The 23,345-nt window shown below is 38.1% G+C and overlaps 1 protein-coding gene across 13 annotated transcripts in view; it reads right to left on the minus strand.

The window, feature by feature from the left end:
- The window catches only part of picalma (phosphatidylinositol binding clathrin assembly protein a), a 51,417-nt gene that overhangs the window by 8,197 nt on the left and 19,875 nt on the right, over nucleotides 1-23,345 (minus strand). For 7 of the 13 annotated variants that reach the window (XR_005709195.1, XM_040149626.1, XM_040149625.1 and 4 more), the window contains 14 exons: nucleotides 20,331-20,473; nucleotides 19,973-20,048; nucleotides 19,782-19,884; nucleotides 19,148-19,241; nucleotides 17,259-17,370; nucleotides 15,912-16,018; nucleotides 15,762-15,803; nucleotides 14,107-14,192; nucleotides 13,662-13,785; nucleotides 12,142-12,275; nucleotides 11,347-11,432; nucleotides 3,966-4,049; nucleotides 3,426-3,500; nucleotides 1,196-1,306 (listed from right to left, as the gene is read on the minus strand). Coding sequence is in view for 12 of the 13 variants with exons in the window: in XM_040149626.1 (XP_040005560.1) it covers nucleotides 1,196-1,306; nucleotides 3,426-3,500; nucleotides 3,966-4,049; nucleotides 11,347-11,432; nucleotides 12,142-12,275; nucleotides 13,662-13,785; nucleotides 14,107-14,192; nucleotides 15,762-15,803; nucleotides 15,912-16,018; nucleotides 17,259-17,370; nucleotides 19,148-19,241; nucleotides 19,782-19,884; nucleotides 19,973-20,048; nucleotides 20,331-20,473 (1,377 nt within the window). In the remaining variant the exon portion in view is untranslated. Of the gene's footprint in view, nucleotides 1-1,195; nucleotides 1,307-3,425; nucleotides 3,501-3,965; nucleotides 4,050-11,346; nucleotides 11,433-12,141; nucleotides 13,200-13,661; nucleotides 13,786-14,106; nucleotides 14,193-15,761; nucleotides 15,804-15,911; nucleotides 16,019-17,258; nucleotides 17,371-19,147; nucleotides 19,242-19,781; nucleotides 19,885-19,972; nucleotides 20,049-20,330; nucleotides 20,474-23,345 lie in introns of those variants that run through there. The other 6 variants (XM_040149632.1, XM_040149631.1, XM_040149630.1 and 3 more) reach the window with 3 other exon arrangements.

A 23,345-nucleotide genomic window follows, 5' to 3' on the forward strand; every position in this document is an offset into this window, starting at 1 on the left:
AGATTCAAGGTACTAAATTAAGCATTTAGAAACATCAACATTTTCTTGCCAAATTAATGATGATATGTTCTATAAATACTATACACTAATGAGGCAAAGGGTGAAATAGTCGTTAACCTCAATTACACTCCAGTGGTACAGTTAGTGACACTATTTTATCAAAAATAAAGACAAATTTCTGATTAATCACAATTTATGTGATTTTCTTATAAAAACATTTCAGTAGCACACCATGTCAAATGCTGTGTAAAGGCCATTACAGGCTGGCATCGTTTCCAGTAATCTGCTCATTTGTTAGTAATTAAACCTATGTCTATTCAACATTTATCTAACTATTTATTTATATTGATTTTGAAATATTTCACACAACCGATTAATATCTCAACACCTCATATTTTTATTTATTTTTGTGACTTTTACAGCCCATTGTAAGTCATCAACAGACAATAAATAATCAGAATGTCAGTCTCTCCCAGTTGAAATGATTTCTACAGCCACAGGAAACACACACAACACAATGAAAAACTGTCATTTTCTGGACGTGAATGTTAAAAACAAACATTCTGATCAGACAGCAGAAGCACGACACGAGTAGATATTAAAGATAAGAAATATTTGATGTGCTTGGTAGGATATTTCAGAAAGGGCTACATCACACCTACGTCGCTGTCTTAATTATACAGTAAAACGCAGTGAGAATTGGTTCCACTTTGTGCTGAGCATGTTAATGAAGAAAGGACAGGAAATAATGTCAAATCACTTAATCAGTGAAAAATTTACACTACACCTTTGGTTTTTGAAAACCTGAACTTACTTTTGTGGTGGTGGTTAATAATGTTTCCTTATTTGTTTGTCCATATGAGAAAAGGCTAATGAAGAGCCACTGGCACCAAATTGCTTGTGACTTCCTACAAAGATTAGCCTTTTGTCATATTAAGGAAAGCCACTTTCATAATCTGATGGAGTATGAAAGTTTGGTTCGGGATATGCTCAGGACATTCATAGTCCACATAAACCACACACACAGACAAACAACTCAAAGTCCAGCACTTACAATTTTCCATAGCCTCAACACAATCTGTTTGGGGACAATCTGTCCCCAAACCCTTCAGATGGCAGCAGAAGTAGATGAGGCCCTGCTGGCTCCCAAAGGGAAATGGGTAGAGAAAATGTCAGTGAGTGCAGGTGTTCTTACCTGTAGAATCCAGGTTGTTGGCATAGGTGTTGTTGCCAAATACTGAGTCAAAGTCAGCATTAAGGCCTCGAGAGTTCTGTGGCTGCTGTGGTGTTGGGGAGGCTGTAAACCCTGGTGAAGCCAAAAGAAAACTAACTGTCATGATCCAGATGTAGATGTCACATTACCTCTGTTCCTCCCAAGACAACCACAAGCAGGTAGAAAAAACACATCAAATACTTGGAAGACTCTTCCTTTTAGAACCAGTGACATGCTTATTAACCATATGCTTTTCAGTATTTGACAATGCTATTTGAGCTAAGCCAAGCTATTATACTTTAAAAACAATTATGTTGTTTTGTATTTAGTGTATACATGTTATATTGTCCATGACTTCATCTCCCTAAACACATCATTACATCTACAATAATGACAAATCAGCCATACCTTAGCTTGAGGGCAACATTGTGCTTTTATACAGACGCTCACTTGCTCTTGTAGATATAACAATGTGCAATTGTAATCTTGCTAGTTAAATGTGCCATAAAATGCTACCATAAGGCAACTATCCTTACTAGTGCTGTAGATTCATGTCGATCAGTTGCAGTTACTTTTGTACTTTTGCTAAGACCACAGGTTAAAGTTAATAGCACTACATACATGGTAACCTTTTTCTTTCAAGGAAAATTTCTCAAGGGCAACAACCACATGCCAAAACACCCATGACTATTGTTTCTATGTAAGCTCACATACCAGTGGTCTTGACACAGGTTGATGTGTCAGCATAATGTCCTACTTCCCAGCATCCCCTCTCATGAGGCTCAACAAAAGCATTAGTTTGCTCCCTGTATTGGCATGTCCTGGCTACTGTAGCTTTACAGCTACTTCTATATGAACAGGTGACCAATGACACAAAGCTACACGACTATGTGTTGCATTTTAAACAGATAGATAATTTATGATGTTTGGGGATAGTGGAGGGCTGTAATTCTTGTACCCAGTTTCCCTACCCTTGTCTTGTATAATGAATAATACCACATACTAAAGCTTAGTTTATTTTATTTTGTTTGTGCCATTTGTTAAAATTAATAAACCTTTTTTTTTTTTTTAAAGAGTGTGGCTGCATGGTATACTGAGGCTACTGTGAGCAGAGGGAACTGTTATCTCTGTCTTCTTTGATGCATTATTAAACGTGTATTTTTTTTTAGGGTAAGTGTGTCTAGGAAACATTTTTTGAACAAGGAATTGATTAGTAAGACAAAAAAATAATCAGCAACCCTTTTAATAATCGATTCATCATCTTTGGTTACAACTTTTCCAATGTGAGAATTTGCTTCTCTACTTCTTTTGAATAATATAGTAAAATGAATATTTTTGTGTTTTGGACTGTTGGTCAGACAGTTAAAGATGTCTTATTGGACTTTAAGAAGTTATGATGGACATTTTACACAAAAAAAACCACTACGTCAAAACCTAGTATGTGGCTGGACTGCTCTTTATCTGTTTGCTTTTCTCCTACTCTCTGTGCTCACATATACAGTAATTTAATACAGCCAAATTCCCAATACGGTTGTTCTCATTTACATGTTTTTCCGTTTACGTGTCAGACTCTGTCATCTGACAAAGTCACAATACAAATAAGTCAAAGACAATGGCTGTGCTGTGATTTCAGCTATATTTACTTGTAAAATGATAACTCAGAGAGAAAGTTTGAAGCTCATTCACGTCTGTTCCAGCGGCTTTACGGTCAATTGAATGAGACGCATAAAGAGGTGTGCCTGCAGAGGGAAAGCCCAACCTTGCGCTTGCAGGGCAATACTGGCGATTTACTTTCTAAGGAAAGTAGCTAAGATTTGTCCAAAAGGTCACTAGATTTGTAGCTAGGTTCTTTTGTGAGGAAAAGTTGCTAAAAGGGTGTGAAAAGTCAGTAAATCTGGTCAACATAGGGCTGGCACCGCTATCGAGGTCCAGTCAAAAATATCGAAATGGGTAATCTTCAGAAAAATCAGTACTGAAAATAATTGTTAACGGCATCCCCACGGAACAAACCGCCACAATCCGACATTTACCATCAGTGCTAAAGATCGCTCACTCATTTCTTGATGAAACTCCACTGTAGCTATGCTGTAAAAACCTTGATGTCCCTGTTAACATTTCCCCGAAAGAAAAGTATAACACAAAACAACAAAAGTAAGGTACATCAGGTGTATTAGGCTTCTGGGAAGCACTTGATCAACCTGGGTGTACTTACCTCTGAATAGACCAGCTACAGCAGTGGGCTCAGATTGGAAGAGAGTGGTGTAAGGGCTTGGCCCACAGAAGGAGTCTGACACACAGCAACAACAGCAGACAGTCAACAGCAGAAAAGTAAAGAACCCGACAGACAGAGAAGAAGGAGAAAAAGGGTAGAAGATTATGTAAAAACACAGCAGTGAAGCCAAGCAACTGTTGTGATGGATGTTTTACAGAGGAAAATCAAAGATCAGGACTTGCAGGACAAAAGCAGAGGAAGTGGCACTCATCACATGGCTAGACTAAATACGGGGCAAAATTAAGGGCAGTGCCAACTAGTGGCTATCTACAAAACAATAAAGGCTAACATCCCTAGGCTTGTAGGAAGTAAGGAGGGAGGATGACAGCATGTTCAGGAGGAATGTTCTATGCAATGCTCTGATTTCACTAAGAGACACCATGTCAATAATGCTCCACTCATGACATTTCCCAAATGTTAAAGATATCAGTACTCGCATGTCAGCAATCTAGTAGCCAGACAGTTGTCCACCATAGATACCTTTGATAAATGTCTCTATCTGCGCAGCAGTATCAAGATCAGATGCCAGGGAAGAGCCTGAGTCAAAAAAGGTAGTGTACTGATCTGGAGAAAAACAAAATGCTGCTGATAAGGATGGAAATTCATGCAAAAAAGAGTTTGTTTGTATTTCAAAAGCCAAAGGACAGAAAGTAAATAAGAGATAAGAAGGTCTAAATCAAACAATATTAAGAGATAAGAAAGTAAACATTAGGAACTTTGCCTAGTTGTGGAATTTAACAAATATCTGGAGTAGGGCAGCATGCCATATCTCTGAGTAAGAAAAGTGTCAAGAAACAGTTTGTTCTGACCAGTGACCCTAAACCACTTCAGACATTTCCTCCATTTCTTTCCCTACTGCTCTGAAATATACCTCTAAATATTCACTCCATATCCATTTTAAATCATGTAGTGAATTCACCTACACTAAATCAGCAACCAGGATGATTTTAGGATTTTATGTTACATCAGTACAACACATTGTGAACACAGTGTGAACACAGAATGAAATCTAGACCCTAAAAGAAAAGACAAGATGCAGCACAACAATCCCACCGAACACTTCATGGCTAGGTGTTCTAGAGGACAGACTGCCAGTGTCCAAGGACGCTGTGGATGGGTGGACAGAATCAACAACAGGTAGTGTGAGGAAAGGGTTTGAGTTTAGAATGGATTCCTCCAGAACTTCTGCAGCATAGGTGAAAGGATCTGATTGGGCTGTGGAAAAGAAGGAATACAGATTATGATGGAGAGGAGGATGAGAAAAGTTAAAAAGAGAAGTTTAAAAAAGTGCACGGAAGATGACATGCAGGAGAAAGAGATACAGCGACAGGCTGATATCATGCCCTCTGTTGCACTGCTCTTGTTGGGTCAAATTTCAGGTCTAGTCTACGCAGCTCACAGGTTAAGGATTTTCATTATCAGAATGGTCAGTCTCCAGCACAGGGGCTGACATCTAAAGACATCTGTGCTTACAATAAAACAGCTGTGTATGGTGTTTGTGTTTAGAATGTGTGTCAATTTTTGGGAAGCTTGCATAACTTGTTGTGTGACAAAATACAGTAAGCGCAGTAAGGCAACCATATATGGTAACACTTACAGATACTGTAATTATGAGGCACTCTAAAGTCCATTTGATAAAAAGCTTTTAAACTTATACTTAATCCCTTTGCCTATATTAAGAATGTTGGTGTTTGTCAGGCCTGAATTAATAAAAATCCAATGTGCATTGACTCTTATTCTGGATAGGCTTTCCCCTATATAATAAATATCAAAAGTTACTTGAAATGAATGAGCATGGACTATGTGGCCTAATCTAATGCTATACTTTAAGTCAGTCAAATATTGCTGTGATGTGCATCAACCGCATTACTTACATACCTCTTGATGTGAAACTGAAGTGAAAAGCACACAACATTATAAAGAGATATGAGATAAGGTTGCATTGCAACTAAGTGCTATGTTAGGGCTGCCCCCAAGTCAGGATTTTCATAATAGACTTAGTGTTGGCACTTCTAACCAATGCATCAACTCCGGGCGGGTGGGGGCATCTTTGGTATATTAATTAGTCAGGTGCTTGTCGTTCGTTGATTCACACTGCCCCATGCCATACTCCTGTACATGACTCATGTTTTACCTAAAAACTAATGTTTGAGTGTCTTTGTTCATCATGTGGAATGTGAAACATCAGATTTCCACACAGTCAGAGAAAGTAAAAGTTAGTATCTTGGTCCTAGCTCAATTATGAAATTCTACTGCACCATGTAGTGCCTCTCCTGTCAGGCTATTGACAGCAATGTCAAGCCAGTCACCAGAGGTGAGAGCACTGGAGCATCCACTAGCACTGCACAAGTCGCACTGCCCTCCATTTTCATCACTGTCTCTACTTATATGACAGTTGGTTTTGTGGTTCGGTCATTTTAAGACAAGACTCGGTTCATAAAGCCCATCACAACGTTGTCCCTGCACTGGTCTCTGTACTGTGAAGCAGCTTAAAAAATAAAAGTGCAGTGAATCGACTCACAAAACGGAAGTCGACTCTTGGTCTTCTTGACTGATGCACTGACTCATTGACTTTTAGGGGGCAGCCCTACACTATGCAAATCAATATTATATTTTTCTCATGTCCATGTCATACACAATTTAGTTTCACATACAAATCATGCACAAGTTCCACCATATACTTAAAGGTACATTAATATGATACACTAGCAAGCAAAACTTTCTGCAGGCACTTAATCGTCTTAAATTAAATGTACAACATTTTTTACTTTTAATATTTAAATCCATATTTGACATGCAAATATTGGCATATTGTTTTTTCAGCTTGTGCTAATGTTAGCAAATGTAATGGTTTCAATACACTACGCAAAACCCATTCACATATACATGATCTGAGAATATAATTCTGGTACATGATTTACAGATTTAATTACTTATTGTGCCTGATAAATAATGATATTACAATGTTTGCAGCAAGGATTTGTGAAATATCTGTCCACTACCACCTCCCAGAGCAATCACATTTGTGGTCATCATCATCAAACTTTGAGTAAGTTTGATGATGATTAAGTTTGTAGGGCGTTTAAATGGTGTTTTACAGAAAAAGCAAAACTCCAACTACGGTTCAAAAATATATAGCAAACACCATAAAAAAAAGACAATGACTAGCATAAATTGATATATATATATACACTATTCAGCTACAACATTACAACCAGTTAATGGTTGTAATGTTGTAGCTGAATAGTGTGTGTGTGTGTGTGTGTGTGTGTGTGTACACACACACACACACACACACAAACACGCCATTATGTACACCATCAGGGTAAATGATGACCTGATTTCCAGAAGGTATGAAGTTAAAGATGACAAATTTCTTTAATATTTTAAGCAAGATTAAATTTTTATTTCCATCTTTTACTATTTCAAAATAACGAAAAAGGAAAAGGGCCCAAAAACAAAAGTTTGAGCAGTACTCTTACAATTCTGGGGTTTTTTCGCCTATTCTTCCTTGCAAAAGGTTTTAGTTTTGTGAGACTCTTGGGCTGTCTTGCATGTGCTGCTCTTCTGAGGTCTATGCACAGATTTTCGATGATGTTTAGGTCGAGGGACTGTGAAAGCCATGGCAAAACCTTCAGCTCGCACCTCTTGAGGTACTCCATTGTGGATTTTGAGGTATGTTTAGGATCATTATCTTGTTGTAGAAGCCATTCTCTCTTCATCCTCAGCTTTTTTACAGATGTGATGTTTGCTTGAATTTGCTGGTATTTAATTAAATCAATTCATCCCTCTACCGGTGAAATGTTCCCCATTCCACTGCCTGCAACCAAAGCCCAAAGCATGATTGATCCACCCCTGTGCTTAACAGGTTAAGAGGTGCTCTTCTCATGAAATTCTGCACCCTTTTTTCTTCAAACATAGCCTTTGCTCATTGCGGCCAAAAGGTTCTATTTCAACTCCAACAGTCCACAGGATTTGATTCCACAATGCATAAGGCATATTTAGATGGTCCTTTGAAAACTTCTGATGCTTAATTATGTGTTAAGAATGCAGGAAATGTTTTCTTTGATGACTCTTCCATGAAGATCATATTTGTGCAGGTGTCGCTGCACAGTAGACCAGTGCACCTCAACTCCACAGTCTGCTCAATCTTCCTGAAGGTCTTTTGAGGGTCAAATGGGAGATTTGATTTTTCTTTCAAGTAGTCCTACAAGCAGTTCCATTGGAAAGTTTTTTGGTCTTCCAGACCTAAACTTGACCTCCACTGTTCCTGTTAACTGCCATTTCTTAATGTATTACAAACTGAGGAAATGGCTACCTGATAAAGCTTTTCTATCATCTTATAGCCTTTTCCTGCTTTGCGGGCAATAAATTATTTTAATTTTCAGAGTGCAAGGCAGCTGCTTAGAGGAACCCATGGCTGCTGATTGTTGGGACAAGGTTTGAGGAGTATTTACATTCCTGGTTCAAATTACTGGTACCCATTAATTTTAAGTACAGAATTTATTATACACTCAGAAATAATTCCAATGTATAATCAAAATATTTAAAACAATGAATAAACAAAACTATCATAATAGTGAAATAATACAAACACAAACTACACTCCAGACACAATTATTGGCACCCTTCATTAATATTGTTTGCAGAACTTTTGACAACAATGACAGCCTCTAAATGTTTCTTTTGGACATCTAGTAGCTTCTAGCACCTAGTAGTTTCTTCAACTCTTCCACTGCAATGTGTTCAAACTCTTAAGTTTGCAGGAGTCCTTTTTGCAATAGCAGATTTCAGCTGTCTTCAAAGGTTTTCAGTGGGATTTAGTGCAGGACTCAATGCTGGCCAGTTTAAAACAGTCCATCTTTTCCTTTTCAACCATTCATTTGTGCTGCTGAATGTTGGCTTTGGGTCGTTGTCCTTCTGAAAGACCCAAGACCTTTGCCTCAAACCTAGTTTTCTGACACTGGGTAACGCATTTTGCTCTGAAATGCCTTAGTAATCTTCTGATTTCGTCATTTCTTTGATACTATCAATGCCTCTAGTACCAGAGGCAGCAAAACAGCCCCACAGCATGATAGAACCCCACCATGTTTTACTGTGTGTACGGTGTTATTTTCCTATGGATTTCTTTTTGTCACCTATAAACAAACTGATGCACTGCATTCCCAAAGAGCTCTACTTTGGTTTCATCTGTCCATAGAACATTATCCCAGAATGACTAAAGTTTTTGCAAACATTAGTCTTGCCTTTTTGTGCATTTCGTTCAATAGCGGTGTCCTCCTCAGCCTTTGCCCATGGAGCCCTACTTGGTTTAGTGTGCGGCGTATGGTACAGGCTGCAACCACCACTTCAGATTGCTCCAGGTCAGCCTGAAGCTCTTTAGATGTCTTTCTTGATATTTTTTCCACAATCCATACCAAACTTTGCGGACTTCTCTCATTGACTTTCTTCTTAGCACCACATACTGGAACAAGTTATGACTTTGAAACTTCTTAATGATGTTACGAACCATTGAAAGTTCGGATTTCAAGATCTTTGTCAATTTTGATAATAGCATTTCTGATGCTTACAGACAGCTCCCTTGTCTTCACCATTGTGATAAAGAAACTGTGAACAATCAGCCCCTTTTTATGCAGTAAAAACATCATTCATTGGTTAAATTCAGGTAATGTGAACTCTGAAAATTGAGCACAGGTGAATCTTATTTTTTTTTTTTACTTTGTTTGAGGAACTAATTTGAATTGATAGAAAGCTTGCCAATAACTGTGCAAGCATACATTTTATGTCTATATTTTTTATTTCAATAAGAAAATGTTTCTTTGTTGTTCAGTGACTTTGGACTTTTTTAAAAATGTTCTGATTACACAGATACATGCATACACAAATACACACATATATATATATCTATATATATATACACACACACATATATATATATATATACACACACATACACATATATATACACACACACACATATATATACACACACACACACACACACATATATATATATATATATATATATACACACACATATACACACACATATATATATATATATATATACACACACACATATACATATATATACACACACATACACATATATATACACACATATACATATACACGCATACACATAAATATACACGCATACACATGCATACATATATACATATACACATATACATGCAAACATATACATTTATATATATATATATATATATACATATATATATACACACACACACATATATATATATATATATATATATATATATATATATATATATATATATATATATATATATATATACACACACACATATATAATATATATATATATATATATATAATATACATATATATATATATATATACATATATACACACACACACACATACATATACACATACACATACATATATACACATACATACACACACACACACACACACACACACACACACACACACACACACACACACACACACACACACACATATGCATACATACATATATACAAATATATACACACACACATATATATACACTCATATACATGTACACACACACACACACACACACACACACACACACACACACACACACACACACACACACACACACACATATAGAATGCATTCAGAAAGTATTCAGACCCCTACACTTTTTTTTTTTACATTTTGTTATGTAGCAGCCCTATGCTAAAATCCTTTAAATTAATTTTTTCCCACATGAATATATACTAAATACCCCATAATGACAAAGCAAAAACAGAAATTTCTGTAAATCAGCTTTGAGATATTTCTAAACCGTTATTGGAGTCGACCTGTGGTAATTTTGAAATGCACACACCTGTTTATATAAGGTCACACAGCTGACAATGCATATCAGAGCAAAAACCAAGCCATGAGGTTAAAGGAACTGCCTGCAGAGCTCAGAGACAGGATTGTTTCGAGGCACAGATCCGGGGAAGGCTACAAAGAAATTTCAGCTGCATTGAAGGTTCCCAAGAGCACAGTGGCTTCCATAATTCCTAAATGGAAGAAGTTTGGAACAACCAGGACTCTTTCTGGATCTGCCTGCCTGGCCAAACTGAGCAGTCGGTGGAGAAGCGCCTTGGTAAGAGAGGTCACTCTGGCTGAGCTAGACAGATTCTATGTTGAAATGGGAGAAACTTCCAGAAGGAAAACCATCACTGCAGCGCTCCACCCATCTGGGCTTTATGGCAAAGTGACCAGATGGAAGCCTCTCCTTAGTGAATGATACATGAAAGTCAGTTTGGAGTTTGGCCTCAATTTTAACCATCCTGTCAGAACGATACCGTGCACCACTCATCACCTGCCTCTGTAAATGTCCTTGAGTGGCCCAGCCACAGCCCTGATTTGAACCCAATCAAACATTTCTGGAGAGACCTAAAAATGTCTGTCTGACGGTCGCCATCCAACCTGACGGAGCTTGAGAGGATTTGCAGAGAATAATGGCAGAAAATCCCCAAGTCTAGGTGTGCAAAGCTTGTTACATAATACCCAAGAAGACTTGAGGCTGTAATGACTGCCAAAGGTGCTTCAACTGCGTACTGAGTATAGGGTCTGAGTACCTATATCAATGTGACATTTAAGTTTTCCCTGTTAATAACTTGGTAAAAATTTCTAAAATTCTGTATTCGCTTTGACATTATAGGATATTGAGTGTAGAATGATTAGGGAAAGCATGAATTTAAACGATTTTAGATTACAGTACTGGGATTTTAATTGTTACCATTGACAATACTTGTGTATTTTTATATATTTGTGTTTGTGAATGTGGAAGCAGTGTGGACTGAAGTGTTGCCAAGTAGAGTGGCGCTCTGACCTCCCCATGTGTTGGTGGTGGAAAGAGTCAGCGACTGCCGGAAAGCTGGCTGCAGGTCCAGAAGATCATTGGCTGCCATGGACGTGCTGGAGGGAACAGGCAATAAAATAAGGGTATGGATGATAAATCAGTCACTCGTTGACGAAATATTAGGTTCTCATCTCAGTTACAAGGTTACTATCAGAAGAGAAAAATACAACTGCAATTAGAGGGTTATCTAAAAATATTTTTTTCATTTTCATTTCTGGGTGGAAATTCTGGTATTTTCCTTCTTATTGCATTTGCTAATGCTTCATCTAATGTTATCAGTACTGCTGCTGCAGTGTCCCACTTTCTATAAAGGATCATCTAATCTTAAAGAATTAAGAACCTGTGAAACCATTTTAAATGTTTGTAAGAACCTTCTTTTTGCATTTAAATAATCCTTCGGACTCAGTTAATCAACCTCAATCTACCAAACTTTAAGATGTAAAAGTCCAAAATGCCAAAAAAACATCAGCTGACACAAAACATGACTTGGATTCAAACTGTTATTAACTGTTATTTATACTGATTAAAATATAAAATGATCTGATGTCTTTTCAGCTTTAATCTTCAGCTCTCAAACTTTTACAAAAACTTTTTACAAAAGAATGACCTGAAGAACTGTTTGATTTAAATAATATCTATTTATCTGCATCTACACGTTCAAGCATTTAATACGCTGTGACATCCCTTTCAAGACATTTGGAGAAGCCATGATGAAATGTTGGTCACTTTAAGATGAGTGACTGGTTACAAGTGCTGTGGCCTCACCTGTTGGTGGAGCTGGGGGTGGAGAAGAGGTCAATGGCAGGGGCTGAATTAATGGTTCCGTCCACTGTGGAGACTGGGGAGGAGTCTGTGGTGGCTGTAGCAGGATTCTTCTGGAGCTCTTTCAGACGCTGCTCCTACCATAATTTGGAGGCTAGTTTTAGCAACATGAAGGCTAACCTGTACCCAACTACTCAGTATGATAGTACATGAAATCTTTTCTTTTAAGAGTTTTTTATTTTTTTATTATTATTATTATTTTTAAGAATGTTGCTCTCATTTGGAAGTTTACAGAAGAGAGACAGGACATTTGGGGAGAGGGAGCACTAAACCACAAGGACGACCAACTACTTATCTATGACAATTGTTGTGGCTATGCATATGATATACTCACTAGAAAAGAATCCTATTGACACGTATTGCAGAAATTCATTGAACTTCAAGGTAGCAGCTAAGGCCTGCAACTAAACAGTTATATTAATTTGTCATGTGCTTGTGGTACATCGTTTATTCTTTTTCTATAATATATATACTATATATGTATATATACGCATATATGCACAGAACATATGTATATCTACTGTATGTATATAAATGTACTATATATACTTTACATGTGTATGCATGAGTTTCATGCTTTACCTTTAAGACCCACGTTCTAATGCCTTTGTTCATCATATGTGATGTGAAAACATCAGATTTACACACAGTCAAAGAAAGTAAAAGTGTGTGTCCTGGACATAGCTGAGTTATAAAATCCTAGCAGACCCCGGAGCATCTCTCCTGCCGGGCTGCTGACAGTTCTGTCACCCGAACACTCCGTCACACTGGACAGCAGTAGAGGAGGTTGCACAAGCGTGTGTTTTTCTGACTTCATTGACAGTCAGCGTCAGAGCTGACAGCACTGGAGCGGCCAAACGACATGAGTTGTGCTGCCCTGGCTCCTGCTGTTGGGCATCGGCTGCCCTCCATTTCCGTCACCTGTCTCTCCTTCCAATAGAGTTAGGTTTTTGTTGTTGATCATTCTGAGGCAAGACTTGGTTTGTAAAGTTAACAGCCAGCTGAAAAAAAAGTGCAGTGATCCAACTAAATATGTCAGTCGACTCGCCTGATTCATCGATTCCGTGATTTTTAGGGAACAGCCCTAGTAATATTATAAACTTTTAGTCACAGAACATCCACTTCAGTGGTGAAATTGTTTTGTTTTTGTCTTTAGATACACTTCTGGTGATTTTTTCTGTTCTTTTCTTAACATTATGAGGAGCGTGCCACAGCCTGCCACACATTTGCAGACCTCAGTGACATGCTCTACTGAAACATTTCAGATTGCAGAAAACCACATGCCAAACATAATCAGGAGTGTATACTATGACACAAAGAGTGAGCATTGTTGCCAATTTGGGGAAAACTTCCTCAACAGACTTCCCCAAAGCCAATTTATCCCACCCGTGCTGCTGGATATTGATGTTCTGGCCTGAAGTCCACTAAGTTGAAAAGAATGTAGGTGAGTGAGGAAAATGTACTTTTAGTGCTTTTAGGCGAGCCTGCTCTTCCTCCAGGGCTGCCTGTTTTTCCCTCTCATCCACTTTGGTGAAAGATATGCCGGTGTTGGCCAGGGAGGAGACAGCATTGGAGAGGGTGCTAGCCCTGAATCAAAGTACAAACACAAAAAACATTGACCAACAAAGAATAATGTCAGAGCTATCAAAATCTATACTGCTTGACCTCACTGTAGTGTCAAAGTTAACTTGTTTCTACTGTGTTCTGAATTGTATCAAATGAATGAATAGTTTCACTATAAAAAGCAATTTTTTTTACTCTTTCATGTTGGGAAAAAAAATAAACAACAATTAAAAAAAACTTTGACTAAGTTTGATACTATCAAGTTGCTGAGGCAAACATGAGCCTGTGCTCTGAGCCCATATGGCAGGGATCGAGACCAAGTGAACAGAGACAAAGCAGACCTACCTGCTGGCTGCTGTTGAGTCTTTGACTTTCTTTCCCTCTAAAGAGGCCAAGTGCTGTTCCAGGGCATCCAGCAAGCTGCTGGGGGCCTAGCATGAATGTCATTGACACACATTAAGTTTCAAAGGCTGGGGAAAGCCTAACACAAGATGTCTTCTGAAACAATTAAAAAAAAAAAAAAAAAAAAAGGTCCACAAACAGAACTACACTCAAATACAGAAACAGAGAGAGAAAAGGTTCATATACTTACACAAACTGTAAACTGAAAATGGAGAGATAGAAGTTACAGAAAATAAAGGTGGTAACAGTCAAGATATTATTTAGAAAACGTTTGGGAGAAAGCTACCTAATTCTGGTTTACCTGCTACAGTTACAAAGTTCAACTAAATACAGAATGAACAACAGAGCCTCTAAACAAATGTACATCCTACATAATGCAACATTTCAGCAGGTCACTGGTCTATATAAGATGGGTCTATCCTATCCCACACTAAAACCCTTGATTCACACCTTTATTTGCTGTATGACGAGCAAGGTTAGAAGTGAGTGAGAGTTCCAAGGGGTTCGGAAATGCAATAATGAGCTCATGTATTGCCTGCCTGGCGTGCACAGCACTTGGTGTTAAAACTTGTTAGGCCTGAAGCTGAAGGGGGTTAGCAGCCTGTGAAAGGACAATAATAGCCAAATTTTGGAAGTTCTTATTAAGGAGGTCACTAAACCAATTAGAGCACACATAATAAACCCCAGGACATGCAGTGAAAGCTCACAAATATGCCTAGAGATATTAAAGTGTGTCAATATACTTATCTCCGTAAATCAAACGCTGCTTCACAGTATATTCGTAAAAAGTACGAAAAGTTCCCCACCACTGCAGTTAATTGCACACAATATGTATAAGCTATAAAGTGATTTAGAATGATTTAAAATATAAAGTGATTTTCTGAGTACTGGGGAAAGCAATCATTAGGTCATCAGTACTGATCAACAACCTCATTTATATTTGTTAGAACGATAAAACAATTTTTGTGGTGCCCAAAGCACAGAAATGTTTGAAAACTCAACAGGAATATTTTTTTCTAAAACAAATGCAGCATGAATAATATTCTACTCATCTCTAATGAATTGGAATTCTCAGTGGTGGATATCTTAAGATTTCAGCAGAAAAAACAGAGACTATCTGCATGGCTGGATACCAGTTAGGTTAAATGACAAACCATTTTTCTTGTGATTTTGCAAACTGACCATTTAACATACTTGTATCAATGGTAATAACTACAGTATTTCAATAAGGGCCAGACAGAATATATATTACTGGTCACTTAAATGAGAATTGGAGTGTCTTTAAAGCAGGTATTACTGCACATAGACAGTATTCTTCATTTCAGCCATTATTTCATAATGATTTGCTACCTATAAGCATATTTGTGTGCTGTTCCATGACAAATACACACATGCACAATATATATTCTGGCAATCGTATATAGACACATGACATAAATAATATTGTATATAATATTAATTCCCCAAAATTTGTCAATTTTCCACTTTTTAGTAAAGTAAAGCTAGCAGAGAGGTGATGGGTGTCAAATTAATGTACACTATTCAAAGTAATAGCAAAGATGCCAAATGTTATCTTTAGATTTTGCATCTAGGCTTACCTGAGACAGATCTGGGATGTCCCCTCGATCAATGCCCACTTGCTGCACCGTCACAATATGGATGAGAAAAAAAAACAAAAAAACAACCCATCTAAATGATCATAGACCCTTTTGCAATTCCTGATTGGCTAATCTGGGGCTCTGACTTACCTCTGCAACTTTAAGGAACTCTGAGATTCTTGTCATTCGTGTAAGGAATTTCTTGTAAATGTCAAGTCCATCTTTGCACTGGACTTTCTTCATGTCAAAGTATTTCTCTGTTAAAATAAGAAAACAAGCACAACAAAAAGATTATTATAAACACTACCATAATGTGCTTTTACTTGTTCTTATGTTCTTAAGTTTATATTTTCAAAACACAATATAGAGTTTTACGGATACAGTGTCTCCATAGGGTACATGCTTCAAATTATCAGTCTCAGCAGACTTTGTTACAGTGTATGCTAGTAAAATTCCAGACTTTAAGCCTTCTTTGAAATCTTGGGACTCAGGACAAAAGGTAAATGAGAACAATGAGAACAAATCACTAATCATACCAATATGTTCCCCATCATATGATCATGAACATTGGGGACTATTGTATAACTACAGTTTTGATTCAAACTACACCTTGCCCTGTAAAAGATTTATAAAATCATGCTAAAACAGTAACAAGCAAACCTTGCTGCATATGAATTTTAGGCCATGGTCAGAAAAGAATTGAGGAGGTCTGCAGGGAAATAGTTCATGACAGCCCACTATACACTTTCTTTGATATAGGCTTGTTAGAGGTCTGCAATCCCAGGAATCCATCAGTTTTCAAGTTCTCCATTTTTCTGTTAATTCAGGACTTACATTAACTTTGTGGGAATGATCACAATTATCATCTGAGCATGACCCAGGAAAGGAAGGCTCTGCAGCGGGTGAGTAAAACTGCCCAGAACATCAGCGGTACCCATCTACCGAGGATCAGTAATATTGGTCAGGTGAAAGTGCCTGTGCAGAGCCCAACGGATACTAAAACACAATGCCTACCCCAGCTACAGCCTGTTCACCCTGCTGCCGTCTGGCATGCGATACAGAAGTATCTGCTGCTAGACCACCAGACTTCAGAGCAGTTTCTTTCCACAGGCTGTGAGACTACTGAATTCATCCTCCAAACTCCACCACGATAATAGCTTTATATTTATGACTTATTATGATTATTTACTAATTCGTTTATATAACTTGTTTTTTGTGAATAGCATAAAGGGACTAAATCTGTAATTTCATAGTACAATTTTGTGTTGTATAATGATAATTAAATTGAATCTTGAATCCTTGTTTTCAAGGCTAAATGCAAAGTATTCAATAATTGCATCTGACATCTGGAGTTAGTCATTCAGTCTTTCACCACTGGTCAATGTCCCTCATCATCTGTAGTGACTCCTTCAATTGTAACGCAAAGGACAGTAAGGAAACCCCTACAATCCAACAGTAAATCTGCAAGGCTATGACAACACAAAAGCTTGTTTTTACCCAGGAGGTTGATTATGCCCTCATTGTAGGCTGCAAACAGTCGGATTGCATCTTTGAACAGAAGCATGAAGGCTGCGTTGATCACACCATTTGTCAGTTCATTGGCATTGACCTGGAAGAGTATTGGAGGTGTGAGAAAAATCAGTTTTAAGTTCCTCAGGGATGACCATTTTGAAAACCCACTGGGTCACAAGAATGAAAACTGCACGTAATATACGGTACATTCAGAAAGTATTCAGACCCCTTAACTTTTATCAAATTTTGTTATGTTGCAGCATTATGCCAAAATTGTTAAAATTCATTTTTTCCCTCATCAGTGTGGACTCAATACCCCATAATGACAAAGCAAAAAACAGAATTTTAGAATTATTTGCAAATTTATTAAAAAGGAAAAACTGAAATATCAAACTGACATAAGTATTCAGACCATTTGCTATGAGACTTGAAATTTAGCTCAGTTGCATCCCATTTCTCTTGATCATCTTTGAGATGTTTCTAGACCTTGATTGGGGTCTACCTGTGGTTAATTCAACTGATTGGACATGATTTGGAAAGCCACACACCTGTTTATATAAGGCCTCACAGCTGATAATGTGTATCAGAGCAAAAACCAAGCCATGAAGTCAAAGGAACTGCATGCAGAGCTCAGAGACAGGATTGTGTCTAGGCACAGATAGGGGGAAGGCTACGAAACATTTCTTCTTAATTGAAAATTCCCAGGAGCACAGTGGCCTCCATAATTCTTGAATGGAAGAAGTGTGGAACAACCAGGACTCTTCCTAGAGCTGGCCACCCAACCAAACTGAGCAGTCGGTGGAGGAAGGGCCTTGATAAGAGAGGTGACCAAGAACTCGATGGTAACTCCACATATCCTGTGTGGAGACTGGAGAAGGACAACCGTAACTGCAGCCCTCCACCGATCTAGGCTTTATGGCAGAGTGGCCAGACATTAACCCCTCCTCAGTGAAAGACGCATATAAGCCTGCTTGGAGTTTGCAAAAAAAAGCAACTGAAGGACTCTCAGAATGTGAGAAACAAGATTCTCTTGTCTGATGAAACCAAGATTTAACTGCTTCGCCTAAATTCTAAGTGTCATGTCTGGAGGAAAAAAGGCACCGCTCATCCCCCAACTAATACCATCCAAATGGTGAAGCACTGTGGTGGGAACATTGAGCTGTGGTGGTGTTTTTCAGCAACAGGGAGACTGGTCAGGGTTGAGGGAAAGCTGAATGGATCAAAGTACAGAGATATCTTTAATGAAAACCTGGTGTAGAGCACTCAGGACCTCAGGCTGGGCTCGGGGTTCACCTTCCAACAGAACAACAACCCTAAGCAAATAGCCAAGACAACGAAAGAGTGGCTTAGGGACCAATCTGTGGATGTCCTTGAGTGGCCCAGCCACAGCCCTGATTTGAACCCAATCGAACAGTTTGGGAGAGACCTGAAAATGGCTGTCAGAGTTCCCATCCAACCTGACAGAGCTTGAGAGGATCTGCAGAGAACAATGGCAGAAAATCCCCAAATCCAGGTGTGCAAAGCTTGTCGCGTCATACCCAAGAATACTCAAGGCTGTCATCACTGCCAAAGATGCTTCAGCTAAGTACTCAGTTAAGGATCTGAATACTTAGGTCAATCAGATATTTCAGTTTTTCCTTTTTAATAATTCTGCAACAATTTCTAAAATTCTATTTTCGCTTTGTCATTATGGTGTGTTGAGATTATAGTGATGAGGGGAAAAAAATTAATCTAGAGGATTTTAACATAAGGCAGCAACATAAACAAATGTGAATAAAGTGAAGGGGTCTGAATACTTTCTGAATGCACTGTATGCAACATGCATGAGTGATAGATTTAAATGCCAACCAGTGCAGACAATACTGAGCACTCACATTGAAATCAAGTAACACATCCATTTGATTTTGGATGATAGGGATGGTCTTGAGGAGTTTCTCTGTGTTCATGGTTCTCATCAATCCATCAGACCTGTAAAAAGGGGAAAAAAAGAAAACGAAGCTTTAGCAAATCTAATATACTCTGAGATATCTTTGAGCCTGCTGACACAGATAGAAATGGCTTTCTAGTCTTGATTTTCATTATCTGAGGATTTTGTACCGTTAATGGACATGGCTGATTCTTATGATCTCAATTTATTGAATCAACACAAAAGCATATGTATTAATGATTAAATCTCTACTTGCAGCACAGAGCTTCACAATATCATGTTTGAGTAATTTGGCTTTAAAATGAAGTGACGCAAAAACAGGAACTCTTTTTTTTTTTTTTCCCCCTAATCGAGCTGTAGAAGTTAAAAGCTGCATATATCTAATGAATTTATGCAACCTTTAACAAAAATTTCACAATGTATTTGGCAGGAAATAAAACTACTGCAATGTTATTTTTCAGTATTATTCAGCTCTGTCGGTTCACTTCCCAAGGGTGTGAAACATCAAGTTTCTGGAAGAAGAACATCAACGTTGGACCAGATACAGTGAAAGCTAAAGAGTGAAAATAAAAGCTACTTACCCCCTTTTTACTTTAGTGAAGTCAAAAGCGACCTGTCTGTAGGACACAGCCTTCTCATTCAGGTAGCGGCTATACCTCCTTATGAAGGTTGACATATCATAGCCTACATTACAAACAGAAGTAGTGAGGTGAATATTGGCTCAGTATTTAAAGGCTTATTACTGCACAATGTGTACAGTGTTTTAATATACCTTGTAGGCCACTTTTATCCAAAAAATTGCTGAGGTTGAATAGTGTGTTCCTTGAGGCCAGATACTGTATAAACCTCTACAAGAAAAACAAAGTATGAGGAACTCAAGCGGCATTCACAACAAATGAGGCTCTTTAACCAGCTAACTGTTGCACAATGAACAGCTTTACTTGTGGGTGTGTAACATTTTAGTGCACTACTATTAAATGATACTAAGCTACCTCATACCAAAACACAATATAATGTACAGCATGTTGTCAGTGTACATGGGTTAAACCTTTATCACATAAGTTATTTAACAAAAAATCTCCCTAATCTTCCAGTTCAGCAAAGGTGGAGAACAGTGGTCAACTCCTGACCTCATTGCCATAGACCATCAGATGGTGTGTGGTGGTGAGGGACTTGAAGACAACCACCCAGCTGGTGTTAGTGGTCCTCTCAAACAGTGTGTCAGCCAGCTGAGGGATGTTCACATTCATCTCATTTGTGCACTGAATCAAGTCTGAGGGAGGAGAAAAAAAGAGAGAGAAGGAGGGGGTGGCAGTGGATCAATGAGTAAGTGTGGTATTGAGGCAATCAATGCACAGCACCTCAGAGGAAACACACAAGTTTGCTGTTCAGTGAAAGCAGAGATTTTCACCACATACCTTTCCCATTTTCTTTCTGTTCATTTTCATAACACCAAGCTGACCAAAAATCAATAAAATATTGCAGGGCAAGGGAATGCTGATGTGTCAGAGTTCAGATAAACAGTGACTTTCAGGACAAACAGTTCTAGAAAGCTATGGTAGAATAATGTGAGAAAAACTTGATGGAAGTAGACATTTTCATCATCGTGAACCCTGATCAGTTGCTTAAAAAAAATGAACACCTCAAACTCAACAATTCAATAATATGAATGTGATAAATTCCACAAAAAAGGGCGAATTCAACTATTTTCAACTTGATTCCTGTGGTTCTAGTTTGGGGAGTACATGTATATGAATGGTATTAATCTTCCCTCTGCCTTTCCAATATCAAAATATTTCTCTGCTTTTAGCTGCACAGGCACAACACTTTTTTTATAACCTGCTTAGACTAACAGTGGTATTTTTCTTTTTTTTAGGCTTGCCTCCAAGTACGGTCATAGGGCATATCCAAACTCAGGAACCAAAACAGTCCCTCTGCCCTTTTGTTCTCTCTCTAGAAACAAGGAGCTGACGCTAAAATACCAGTTTATTTGAAAGAAAAGTAGTTTCACAATAAAATGCTGGACTCTGATATTTAGCCCTACTCTAAAGAAGCCAAATACAGAGCTGTGGAATCAGACACAACAGCATATCGAAGAGGAGTGCGGCTGCCACGACGTTGTTACAACTGAGGCAACAGCCTTGTGCAACCAGCTTCTCTGTTCTCACTTTCTCTCTTATTTATTTTTGGGATGAAGTCACTGATTCCACTGAGGATGGAGCAGCACAGCAGAAAGGTTTGACCCTGTAGGTGATACAAAAATTTAAATACCAATGTATTTGGAGGAAAACCATCTTCCTGGTATAATGTTTCGTGACAGCTGTAGCCGAGAGAGAGGCCCTGCAGCTGAAGTGACTTGCTCTGTAGCAACTGGTGAGGTCAGGGTGTCTGAGCGGCAGATTCACAGCAATGGAGAATTAATTTGAAATTGAATTTAAAATTGTCACACTGTAACAAACTTCACAGTGCTCAGTTTTCTTTATTTTGTTATTTTTTAGGATGAAGTCGATGATTCCACAGAGGTTGAAGGAGCACAACAGAAAGCTTTGGGCCTCATATGGATGGCTGAAAACATATATCTGGATTTCCTAAACAGGAAAAAAAAAAAAAGAATCCCAGTGGGATATAACTGGACAGATGAACATCCTGTAAATGCAATAACTTAATTCATCAATGCTTTAGACTAAAATTGGTCTTATGTAAATATAATACATTGTATAGACTGATAAAATTAGCTTTCATTGTAACTTCAAAATCCATTAAAAAAGCCTTTGAGTGAAAACCAGAAAATGCCGAAAATACTGAATAGCAAGGGGACTTTTTATGATTATTTATTTACAGTTTCCATCGTATCTTCATCAGAAACACACTGTAGCTCTGTCCCAGTTCGGCTCTTACTGCCATGCATTTAAGTGCTAATCTGTCGGTGTTTATTCTTTTCAGACAGTATGTGCTGACAATATATCCACATTTGTTTGTTGAACAAGGACAAATACTTAGACAACGCCTTTATTACAGTCAAATCGTTTTTCAAGGACATTAACAGCGAATCACACAGTAGAAATTCTTTAATAAGACAGACAGTCACAAAAAAAAAAATCATTTAAAAAAAAAAAAAAAAAAAAAAAAAAAAAGACATATGTCCAGCATAGTCTGCTCCAGGTTTTGCGGGTTAAGAAACATAACTGACTAAGGATGGCTATGGTACAGGTGGACTGTGGGCTTTGTTTTTGCACCAGTCTTCCCCATTCTCCTCCTTTGAGGAGCTGTTTTCACCAGGTGAACACAAACATGAGGAGTTCTATTAAAAAAAAAGAACACAAGATAACAGACTAACAAGACACAATGATTCATTCCCACATTTTCTTTATGAATACAAGAGAAATCCTTTATATGGAACCCTTTTTGTTGAAAATAGCCCATAGCACTATTACATTACTATGACAAAAAGATTGCACAGGGTAACCAAAAATGTGTATGATGATTAAAAAGTGACATGGCTTGAATCATAATAAAACGGATATTCAACATAGCATCAGGTAACATTTACTTGGCTATTTATCTTTTTTTTTTTTTTTTACCTTTATTCAGGGTAGTTTCACTTAGAGGCAACCTCTCTTGTACTGAAGCTGAACTGAAGCTGTCCAGTATAACCACAGTCTGACCTGCTGGCTGCCAAGCTAGGGGGCTGTTGAGCACCACTGTGGTGGGTGAGAGGTTAGGTGGGCATAGATTCAATCCTAATGGTCCAGGGATTGAACCAGCGATCTTCCAGTCACAAACTCACTTTAAACTTCAGGCCATAACTGCGCTATTGTCACAATAGCCTCAAATACCTTTCCACTTTTATTTTATTTCTGGGGGCTGGGTGAAAAGGGCACTGGTTCCTCATCATTATCCGTCTCCCTGTACAGCTATCAGCAGCAGGGTAGTAGAAGGTGTTTTGGTACAATACAACTGGACTCCACAATGAGGAAGACTAGGTCAAAACCTAGTATAGGTCTGGACCGCGTATGGTCAATGTTAAATTGAGGACGTAGCTGAAAACTGTTGTGGACCAGCTGTAAACAACTACTTTCAATGGAAAGTAGCTAAAGCCTGCTTGAACAGTCACTAAGTGTCACTAGATGATGTAATTCGCTAAT

The sequence above is a fragment of the Xiphias gladius genome, chromosome 17 (assembly GCF_016859285.1).
Source record: "Xiphias gladius isolate SHS-SW01 ecotype Sanya breed wild chromosome 17, ASM1685928v1, whole genome shotgun sequence".
Taxonomy (NCBI): domain Eukaryota; kingdom Metazoa; phylum Chordata; class Actinopteri; order Istiophoriformes; family Xiphiidae; genus Xiphias; species Xiphias gladius.